Genomic DNA, 11,794 nt, shown 5'->3' on the forward strand with positions numbered 1-11,794 from the left:
TTCCAAACAGCTAAATGAGCCATTTGTCACAAGGGTCAGCCGTGACTTTGACCTATGGTTGTCAGCACAATTTGGCTTCTGTTATGCAGAGCAGGTTGTTTCAGCACAGAGGAGTCAACTCTCACACAAAATGTGGACAATGGACTCAAAGGTGTGAGGAGCTAAAATCAACACATCATTTAAAACAGAAACCCGTGCGACAGCTGTTCCAAAAAAAACCAAAAGACTGAGTACCAATCGATTATCCTTAACCATGGGCTGGATGGCTGAAAACCTACACAGACATCATGGACGAGCTAACCACTGGGTTAGATTTCCCACAGAAGAAAGGCCACACACCATACCTAAATGCATTTGCAATGTTTTCATTGTTTCTGAAAACTAATGGGTGCAAACATTTTTGGATGGAGAGGAGGGGCAGTAGACAAGGAAGAACGGAGAAAGCAGGGGCAATGACACGCAGGAAATGATCGGAGAAGACTTGAACCCGCGGCCCCTGCAGCTCATTTGGTACATGGGTTTCTAGCTTAACCACGTCAGCTCTAGCAGCACCAAAAAAACAATAATTTTCTAATGCATAAAACATATAAGAGAATTCCATCTTAAAAACCAAACTATTTCTAAATAGGAACATAGCCCTCGCTCGGTTCTCCTGTATGTGTGAGCAGAAAGGTTTAAGAAGCACACTGGACAGGTCACCATACTATCACAGCGAGACAGACAACCACTAATGCTCACGAGATGGCGTAATGACTGTGAAAGCCATAGACAGAACCTGGCAAGTTGTTGCAATTGAACATATATTGTTCTCGTTACGAGGCAGCGGTGATAACCACCACACCGTGCCACCCTGCTGTGCTAAATTTGGATGTTGTAATTTCTTTCTTTTTCACTTTTGACAGCAAAAACTATACTTTGCTCTGATGTTGTCTTTTTAAAAATAATTCACTAGCTGGGTCCACGTCCTCATTTTGAGTTGGTCAGCGTTTTAGTAGGTAAAAGTGAATACTTTGACATGAATTGAGCTGCGGTTTGGCAGCCTGGCAGATCCCCATGTACTAAATAGGAGTGAAGAAGTTGAAGAATGGAGAAGAAGGAGGGAGGGAGGGAGGGTGGGGCATGTACATGAGAATGAACAGATTGCAGAACTAGGGGAACCTATATAGATGGCAGCCAGAAGGAGCGTGATTGGAGGCGTGGTCCTGCTCCTGAAATTCAGATACATAATCTCCAATAAAGTAATAGTTTGAGTCCAAACTATTACATTAGGTTATGCAACATTAAGGTTGCATAAAAAAACCACCTCATCCTTTGTGTTTTAGAGCTGCACATCAACAAGCGCATTTGTAGTGAACTTCAAAAAGTGAGCAAGATTCAGAGATCCTACTTGGCAGCCATGCGCGTTTGCCCAGCTTTGGCTCTGTATAGCAAAAATGTGACCACTAGACTGAAACGCTGCGGTTCACTGTTGTTTGTGCAGTGTAGTACACAGGAGCAATGTAGACAACATTTATCAACAAGCACTCCATCGGCAGTTGTATAGTAGTATGGCTGTATTAGCACCTCTTACACGTGTTGGGCTATTATTAGTTCTATCATCGGTAAAGCTGTTGGATTCAGTCAAATAATTAACTTTAAAATCCATCTATTCATATAATGGATAAGCAAACCAAACGCACCCCTTTATAACAGAAGCAATAACACTGGAAAAATCTGATGCAGATGAGATTACTCAAACTATTCTCTGATTGCCAAAAATGGAAAACTTTGAGTTGATAACCTCACCTCATCTGTACTTCCTGTTCTTACATAACCAAATCTGACATTATGTGCCCCTCCCTTTTATGTTCTTTGGTACAATAAAAAGTGTACATAAAGCAATACCTTTTAAAAAACAACCATAAATAACTCTCACTTGGTCACATGGCCCAGCCATATGGTTTAAATCTGCACTACAAAGACTCCCCCAGTACGTGGCAAAAGCACTCTATGAACAGTACGAGTCGCTGAGCTTCCATGGCTCAGGATGACACACGCCGCTGCAGTCAACTCAGCAGCTACAAGCCTTAAAATATGCCTGACCCACACACTTTGCATAAAAAATGTTTTGGATTTTGCCTCTTGCCATAAGCCACATTATGTAAGTGCAAAGTGTGAGGTATCAAGAGGAGATGGCCCTGTGCCAGGAGTTGCTGTGATGCTGTGGGTGCAGGTGTTGAGAATATCTCGCGTGAAGAGTTCCTCTGAGGATAGAAAGCGCTCCGTGAGATAAATTATCGCATGCTGATGCAGTGTTAGCGTGCAGAGGAACGCTGAGAAGCGATGACAGTGAGTGAGTGGCGAGGTGTCTGGTTCGATTTTATGAATACAGACGCATTTAGATTTGACTTAAGATGGGAACTGAGCGTTGATGTCATAGCACCTTTTGATGCATTCTGTAAGTATTCAGAAGACTGAAAAGTCTTGAGACAATCAACTTTTGTTTTCTTGACTTTTCCCAGCATGCAACACAGTTTTTAGAGTTTAAACAGTTTATTGTTATTTGTTCTTACTGCACTACTTCTCTATTGGAAACAAAGGCCTAATGTGCCTAATGTATACATATGCGGTAAATCACTTCAAATTTTAAACACAAAGACGTGCTTTAAAACTTGTAGTACTCTGCTTTGATTGCTTATTTGAAAAGTTCAACTGCTTGGCACAGGATGCCTCTTACTTCTCTAAGTTTGACTTATTTCTTGTGCATTGGAAGCTTTTAGTTTCCACATCCCACTCGTGTAAATGGCATATTTAATTTTGACTGGCTCTCAGACTATTTGATGTCCCACAGTCCTGCTTGTGCATCCATGTCCTAAACTAAGATTTAGTGTAAGCACTCAGAGAAACTTTCCTCCTTCAGCAGATGGTTGTAAAAACATCCGTCTAGTGCCAGACACACACACACACAAGCACGCACACACACAAGCACCCGCACATTCAAGTGAGTAACTTATTTCTTGTTTTTTTCCTCATCTGAAAAGTGAAAACTGCGATTTAAAAATCTTTAACTAAAGCATTTGGAATTATAAAAGCAGCAATTCAGTATATAACAAAACAGAACAAGTAAACAAGTAAAATGATCTTTTGATGTGTAGCAAAGCAGGGAGTAAATTCTGCAGCACTTTGCCATCATACTTAGAATTTAGTTTTGCAGAAACACAGTTCCTGGTGTTAGATCTTTCCAAATATTTGGCACAAATTCACAGCAATCTGACTTATGTCACCTTATTAGTTTTGCAGTTATTGGTTTTGCATATGACACTTGAACACAGCTTAAATGTTGTACAGCAGAAACATCAACTGGCCACATGAAGACTGGAAAAATGTGCGCCACATTCCTCCAGCGTCTACAGGGCTTTACGCACGCGCATTCACGCGTGGTTCTGTTGTCAAAGAAACACGGGAGTGTTTGAAAATAAAAGCGAGGGTGTAGTGCTCGGAATGAAAGTGTTTTTCTCGAGATGGGACCTTGTTTAGTGGCATATATTTTCCATTAAAAACATGTGACTGGCGCTGTTTTGATCATTACAAGGTTGTTTTTTTAAAAAAAATCATTTTCACACACAAGCTGTGGGCCACATACCTTGGAAGACATCCACATCATGACGATCCTCCGAGCTCGCAGATAATCGCAGTCCTCTCGGGGGGGGTGAGGCGGGGGGGGGGGGGGGTAGGAATTGTGCACGAAGTCCAGCAGACAGGAGAGAAAATTGCTCGCAAGCTCCCTTCCAATGAGTTTCCACGATGAGTCATTTTTGCTTTAACTTTCCATCTGCCTCCTTGTAAAGGGATATTGTCATTTTGAGGTGGTTTAAATGAAACTGGGGAAAACTGCTGTCGCCGAGGTTCCAACAAGCATGTCCATACAAAACCCGGGGCGAGTCATTTCTCCAGCCATTTTATAAACTGATGATTCCTGTGCTTAGCTCTCGCAGTGGGTCAGCAATACAAGGCTTTTTTTTTTCTTTTGGCCTGTTGTGGAAAAACATAGTTGTGTAGGTGTCATAGAAATAATTGTAGCCCTGGTTTACTAAATGCTGTCTTATCAGTTAGCTTTTCTTTAATGTTAAATACTGGAACAGTTACAAAAGACTTATCCGTATTTTCGTTTCCAATTTTTTCTTTTTTCTTTAGTTTTACTGGCAGCATATAAAGGGGATTATTAATATCCTTAGTCTGCTCTCTGTGAGGAAGTTGTTCAAACATTCTTTAGCGAAGTGGTCAGAGGATTACTAAATACGCGCCACTTTCATGGCCTACAGCTTCTGTCTCTGAATACAAATCTGTCAAAACCCAGCGCAAAAAAAAAAATCTACATTAGTGCAAACAGATTTTGAACTTTATTGCATAACAGCAAAAACGATCATCCCTATATCTGTTATTGACAGATGAAACTCATAAAGTGCGAATGCATAGCCTGTCTTTACTAGAATTTCAATTTGATGTCAGATTTGGAAGCCCGCACAGCTTAGATGAACAAACAGACTGGTGTGTGGTGAAGATGGTTTGGGGGAAAGGCTGCTGTTAGAGAAGTGCGCGATGGTTAAAAACAGGAGAAAGAGAGAGATGAAGCATCACAACCTGCCAATCAGTGGCATGAATGTGTGTGTGTGTGTGTGTGTGTGTGTGTGTGTGTGTGTGTGTGTGTGTGAGGCGTGTTTCAAACTTGTGTTGGGGAAATGAGGGCGGGAGGGGGTCACCTGCTGTTGGGCAGAAGTGATGTTCAAAATTATCTTTATAGGGCGTGTTCTTCTTCTTCAGGAAAAATAATTAATAATAATAAACTCTAATTGTAATCACACGTCAGTCTGAATGGATTTTGAGTTAGTACTGTTTTTTCTGCTTATGTCTGTGCCGTTTCCTTTACTGGGGCTCTTGTCCAGCCCGCAAAGCGACTCCGTCACCCCCTCCTCCATTTCCATATACTCCGCTTTGTCACCGAGCGAGGAGCCAGAGGGCGAGCCTTTGAATTTTCTTAGAAAGTCAGGGAAGTACGGGCAGCCCGGGGGCATGCTCTCCACCACCGGCGACTGGTCCTCGTTATCGGTCTCCCTGTGATAAAAGTAGTTGAAGTTGGACACTATGACCGGGACAGGGAGCGCAATGGTTAACACGCCCGCGATCGCGCAGAGGGAGCCCACTATCTTCCCACCCACAGTGATGGGCTTCATGTCTCCGTAACCCACTGTGGTCATGGTCACTACAGCCCACCAAAACGCGTCCGGGATGCTCGTAAACTGCGAAGTGGGTTCATCCGCCTCGGCGAAGTACACCGCGCTGGAGAACAGGATGACACCTATGACCAGGAAGAAAATGAGGAGGGCCAGCTCCCTCATGCTGGCGCGCAGGGTGTGACCCAGGATCTGCAGCCCCTTAGAGTGTCTGGACAGCTTGAAGATGCGAAACACCCTGACGAGGCGGATTATTCTCAGGATGGCGAAACTCATCGCGTGCTGTCCGTTGCCCTGATGCTGCGCCAGGTCCGTGCCGAGAGTAATGAAATAAGGCAAAATGGAAACAATGTCTATGGAGTTCATAATGTTTTTAAAGAATTGAGTTTTGCTCGGACTGGCAAAGAAGCGAACTATAATCTCAAACGAGAACCAGATGATGCAGACCGTTTCCACGACGAAAAAGGGGTCGTTAAAAGGAGTAAATCCGTGATCAGCTTGAGAGGAGTTGTTTCGTGGCTGTAGATACTCTTTGTCATCCCTGAACTCCGGCAGCGTCTCCAGGCAGAAAATCACAATAGAAATGACAATAACAAGGACGGACACGACCGCGATCCCCCTGGCAGGGCTCGAGCTCTCCGGATACTCAAAGAGCAGCCAAATCTGGCGCTTGAACTCATCCTCCGGCAGAGGTTTCTCCTCCTCTTTGACGAAGCCCTCATCCTCCCGAAACTTTAGTATCGCCTCCTCCCCGAGTTCATAAAACTTGACCTCCTCGGAAAATATGTCAAATGGGACGTTGACTGGTCTTTTTAAGCGCCCGCCTGACTGGTAGTAGTAAAGAATGGCGTCAAAACTCGGTCGGTTCCGGTCGAAGAAGTATTCGTTCCTCAGCGGGTCGAAGTACCTGATCCTCTTATCCGGATCTCCCAGGAGCGTGTCCGGGAACTGAGTGAGCGTCTTGAGCTGAGTTTCAAACTTCAGACCCGACACGTTGATGACAACTCTCTCGCAGCAGCCGCACTCGCTGTAAACGTTTTCGTATCCGGACTGGGGCCGCCTGTCGGTGATCGACACGGTCTCCTCCTCATCATCCATGTTGCACAAAAAACTCGACCTTTTGCTCCCCCGGTCGCCCCCGCCCCCCTCCCCCTCCTCCTCCTCTTCCTCGGCTCCTTCGGCCTCTTCCTCCTCTATCATGATGTCCTCCTCGGATCCGAGCAGAGCCAGCTCGGAGTGGCGCAGGTCCCCACCGAGAGTGCCCCGGTTCCGTCTCCAGCGTCCGACGCCGCGCTGCTTTTTCCGCTCTCGGACAAATCTCTGCTGCTGCTCGGGCTCCTGCTGGTTCTGTTGCGAGGAGGTGGTGGAGGTGGTGGAGGTGAAGGAGGAGGGGGAGGGGCGCGAGGCGGTACCGCCGCTGCTGATGTTGGCGTTCGCGGAGGAGGCGGCGCGAGACTGATGCTGGCGGTTGTTAAGGAGATGAGCGCTCGAGGAGGTGTTGGAGGTGGACCCTCCGACGCCACCGCAGCTACCTCCTCCTCCTCCTCCACCTCCCTCCGTGCACGTTCCACCTTCGGCAGCAGCCGCTGCGGCCGCCGCTCTGGTTTGGGCAGCCTGGCGCTCCCTCTCGCGCTCCCTCTCCCGCGCGCGAGCCTGGGCATATCCGTAAGGCAGGTGGCTGTTGCACCCACCGTCCGCGCCCACCATGGCAAACTCCATTTTAAGTCAGTGAGCGCTTCGGTCCGCGGACGCTTACAGTAAGCGCTCGCGCGCTGTGATGTGGACACAGACCAGAGGACAAAAGTTGCAGCTCAGCGCGCGCAGGGAGACAAAATGAGGCATGAAGCCTCTCGACCAATCAGTCGTGAATGCGAGAAAGTCAGAATAGCAAACACACCTCAAATGGGTCCATGCTGAGCGAATCCCATGTATCCTACTTACATGATACTGATTGCCATCTCTTCCAGTTTAGGTACAGCCCCCCCTCCTCCGGTATTTTCATGACATCATTACCATATCCAAAAGAAGAAGAAGAAGAAGAAAGAAGGAAAAAGATCAGATGTAAAGGCCGGTGGCATAGCCTGTTACGCAGACGCTCGGTCAAACTTGCAGCGCCCCTTATTTGCTCAGCATTGTAAATCACCAAGTCAACAAGCGACACCTAAACAGTCTCTCCTCGGTTCCTCCGGTGCCCATCAGGTGGTTAATTTCTCCGCGAGGCGGGCTTGCGCCCGAATGCGTCTTTTGATCCTCCCTGGTCACTCATGGTTGCCATTTTAGGACGAGTTTAAAAAAGAGAGAGAGGAAGAGAGATCTCCGTTATTTTATACAGCTCCGGTGAATTTGAAGGACTTTATTCATCTGACGCTCTCAGGAGCTGCAAGAACAAGAAGAGAGGAGGAAACAGCAGTTGGTTTAGGCAAATAAAACCTTCATATCGATGTGTGTTGTTTTATCGAATACACAATCAAAATACATCATTGTTATTATCATCACCATCATTATTATTATGGAGTGAACACAAAGGAATATGGAAGACATTTATGGTTACAATACAATTTACGCATTAAAGTATCCTCCCTTTATTCTAACATCCATACTTACATCTGAAAGGGGGCCAAAACGACATCGCCTCAGTCCCCCCTCCCCCGCCCCCCCTCTTCACAAACCAATCTGATGGAGGAAGCAGGGGAAGGAGGCTAGGTGAGGATGCAGTTGTTCACTCTCGCTCAAATCCCCGTTATGATTTTGGAGGGTAACGCCGCAAAATCCCTCGCTGTATCCACGCAGCGACCATATCCACATCCAGTACACACATCCGTGCTCTGACGCACTCTGGAGAGGACACTTTTTTTTGGCTGCGCCTCGACGTCTTGTCTCAATTCAACAGGATCTATCGCCACTTCAGCTTCCGTTTCTGCTGCATCGCTTCTGGTATGCCGAGAGCAATAATGTTACCCCCTCCAGAGGAGAAAAAAAGAATGAGAAGAAGAGGAGGAAGTAGCAGGTGTGCGCGTAGCGAGTTGGCATCAATGACAGCTCCACACGAAGACAAGATACGAGGGTGGGTAAAAGTTTACCTTCGCACGGGCGAGGGGGAATGGCTTCATGGTTTAAGTCTGAGCATCGCACATCTGTCTGTCTGCCGCCGTATCCCTACCTATACTCCTGGATCCCTCCCATTGTGTGTGTGTGTGTGTGTCTGTGTGTGTGTCTCTGTGTGATGATGGAGAGTCTCAGTGAGAAAGTCGCTCGTGTACCGCAGCTCGTGCAGGCGGTGCTCGGTCCTCCCCCAGTGGCTGCAGCCGGTCACTGCGCACCGTGCTGCAGTCTCTCACCCGAGCTTCATCTGCCCTTCATTGTCACTGCTGGGTAGCAACCGGTGTGTTTGTGTCTCCCCACCATTAAAAAAAGTAACGCATTAACCTAACATTTTAACTGTGCATTTTGCAGTCACCAACAACTTTCCTAAAAAACTAATCGGTGTTTTTGTTGTTGTTGTTGTTTATTTTCTCATATTAAATCAGAAAATGCATACATCACTTATTTACATACGTCCATATATTGTAACTTAAAAAAGTGTGAATTTAAAGCAGTGGAAATACTTTTCATACAATTTCACGTCACCTAACAATCGTTTAACATTATTTTTGTTAATATTATCACAGGAAAAAAGGTTAGCTCATGCAACAACAACAAAAAAATGTTCACAGAGGCCACAAAAACAAATAATTCATGTTCGCTGTGCCTGCCCTCCCTCTGATATTTGATTAGGAGAGCACTCGAAACAGAATGCAAAGTGTTCATTAACCTCCTATGACCTAGCGATTCATTCTTGTCCTCTGTCGGGGGGACACGAGTCTGAGACCTCCACGAGCACAATTCATGCAATCTATTTGAGTCTTACTGTACTGTCAAGGAGACATCTCAGGGTTTCAAGATTCCACGTGGGCTTTCTTTTCAAAACGATGGCCATTGCTCATATAATTTTTTACTATATTTGCAAGAATTTCAAGCAAACTTTTTTCATTTGGTCATTATGGGGTATCGCATGTAGAATTTTGAAGTGAGAAATGAATTGAATCCATTTCGGAATAAGGCTGTAATATGACAAACTGTGGAAAATGCAAAGAACTGTGAATACTGCCCATTACACAGACAGTGTTCTGTGTAGTGGACAGGAGGACTTACTCATTCCTGTTTTCAACCTATATCCACACTTCAAGAAGCAAAGGAAAGATTGAGGCAGAAAGGACTTTACTCAGAATTGCAGAAGGGCTGTCAGACTTTGTGCTGTCCGGTGATGAGGTGGAGGAGGACCAGACAGAGCAGGAAGGTGAACGCTCAGGGGAGGACATGCCATTGAGAATCCAGTTTGAACCCTACTGAAACTGGGTTGAAACTGTTTTTAATATGAAACATGAAAACAGCACAGCGCACACCCTGGAGGCCCTCTGATTACATGAACAGTAAATAGGTGTTCATTCATGGCGCGATACCTTCAGGACTCAGATATACTGGGTCCCATTTATAGCCAGTTAAATAAGTCAAGACAGATTCTTTAAGATTAGGCAGTCGTTCAAAGTAAGAAATGATCCTGATGTTTTTCTTCCTCCTGAGGCCCAAACAAGAAATTGTTTTGATACTGAGATTTTTAACCACTGTGGTTGAAAGAAACACATTACAACAAATTGTTGTTTTCAAAATAATTTATTTATTAATATATCATTTGTCGCTTTGATGGACTGCCTACTTTTGATGAATCTGTCTCGACTTATTGAATTCACTATAACTAGGGACAAGTACATTTGCATGCTATGTTATCTGAGTCATGCCGTCAACATGGATATGCAGAAGAATGTTTTTGATGTTAATGCTCCACCTTTCTCTGGCTGGCGTGGCTCTGACGTTTTGGTAGTGCCTATTTTCTGTTTGATGTAAACAGGGAACCACCTGTCTTGGTGTTTATGGCCAGCATTGACCTGTTTCATATTCCATGCTAAAAAAAAAAGAGAAAAAAGAGCCAATTTCAACCCAGTTAACACTCTCAAATTTAGAAAACAATTTGATTTTTAACAACAGAAACATAATATCTGCCAAAAAAAACCCAAAACCTTTCAGTCAACCTTCCTATGTGGCCATAAAGATGTCATTAAAAAAAAAAAAACATCTGCTCTGTTGGCCTCATTCTGCCGAGATCGTGGAAGGCCTGTGTAGATGAGTAGATAATTCACATGTAACTCTAGAGTACTAGATGATCCGTTACTGCAGTTTGTTGTAGGGAAATCAAGTCTTGCAACTTAAAAACCATACTGTCTGTCCCTCCTCTACCTCATCTCCTGACAGCACCGAGCATGACTCCCCTTCACCTTCGAACAGATGCATCAGAGAGCAACTTGCGGTCAACTTTTTTCTGGGTCTCAATAAGTTATTTTGTTACTGAGCTTCAACAGCGTGACATAATCCAACGTTCTTGTCTGCCATAGTTGTAATTAATCCTGGGCAGTATAAAACACTGCAGTGTACAGAAACATCAAGGAAGACATGAATCAAATCTACATGTGCAGCCAAACAAGTGCTAACTTCTAAACTAAAAGAAAGAAAATTTCAAACACGTTCACTCTTAAATAGATTTATGAGGCTGGAGTCTTTGAAGTTTACGCAGAAAACACGTTTTTTATTGCTTTTTCAAAGTTTGTTTACATCAGTAAGGCTTGTCATAAGTAATAAAAAAGAGATTTAAAACAAGGGATAAAATTCTTGGCATGTAACTGGGATGTATCTCATTAATCACCAGAGTCTGGTCAATATACAGTCATGAGAACGCATTCACAGGAGTCTATGCAGTCCAGTGAAAAACTACACACACCCTTAATGCTTCCATAGGAATTAAGATGGTCAATAGTAGCAATATGCTGCTCATCAAATGCACTGGATTAACCAGTCATGAGCAATTGTGAGCACCTCTATACAAACAACAGGTTTTGGCTCTTTGTTGGTTTGAATCATTCAAATTTGTGCATTATTAAATGTTAAAGTTCACAACAGTAGATTTGGTCACCTAGTCAACTATGAACTATGTTTGTTAAAGTATTCTAGATTCTAATGTGAAGCCATCCGACAGCCAAAGCTTGACCAATATCAGCCCAAAGCAGGACAATGATCCCAATCTCAACAGCAAATCTGCAACAGAATGGCTGGAAAATAACAAAAACAAGCTGATGCAATGAGCTGCTCAAAGTCCAGACACAAACCTGATTGAAACTAGCACTAGCAGTGTTGACATAGTGTCAACAGTGTAAACAGTACCCCTGCCAAGAAAGACAGAAAGACAAAATATTTCAGGACCTTTCTTGTCTAATTTGTTACATATTCTTTAAAGCGACGGTACAACAATTCATATACTGTGTAATTAGAGATCATCTTCTCAGCCGAAACTAGCCTGCAGCAGAAAGAATGGAGAGTGCAGTACAACAAGCAGGCTAACAAATTACTGTGTTAGGGTATTAATTAGTCAAACAATGCATTACTATTGACTAGGCGATTAGGAATGCATTACTTTTTTGAGTAATGAGTACTGAAAA

General features: G+C 44.3%; 1 protein-coding gene across 1 annotated transcript; it reads right to left on the reverse strand.

Annotated features, from left to right (window-relative positions):
- Positions 1–3,715: 3,715 nt before the first annotated feature.
- Positions 3,716–8,413, reverse strand: kcna4 (potassium voltage-gated channel, shaker-related subfamily, member 4). The gene is made up of 2 exons (XM_006793813.3): positions 7,815–8,413; positions 3,716–7,587 (listed from the first exon to the last, which is right to left on the reverse strand). Exon 2 carries the CDS (start codon positions 6,927–6,929, stop codon positions 4,836–4,838), a length of 2,094 nt encoding a protein of 697 aa, XP_006793876.1. The 5' UTR covers positions 6,930–7,587; positions 7,815–8,413; the 3' UTR covers positions 3,716–4,835.
- Positions 8,414–11,794: the final 3,381 nt, after the last annotated feature.

The sequence above is a fragment of the Neolamprologus brichardi genome, chromosome 1 (assembly GCF_056152115.1).
Source record: "Neolamprologus brichardi isolate AB-2024 chromosome 1, ASM5615211v1, whole genome shotgun sequence".
Taxonomy (NCBI): Eukaryota; Metazoa; Chordata; class Actinopteri; order Cichliformes; family Cichlidae; genus Neolamprologus; species Neolamprologus brichardi.

What these genes read in the sequence shown, in the direction of transcription:
- kcna4 (XM_006793813.3), bottom strand. Translation starts at nt 6,929, where the DNA reads ATGGAGTTTGCCATGGTGGGCGCGGACGGTGGGTGCAACAGCCACCTG.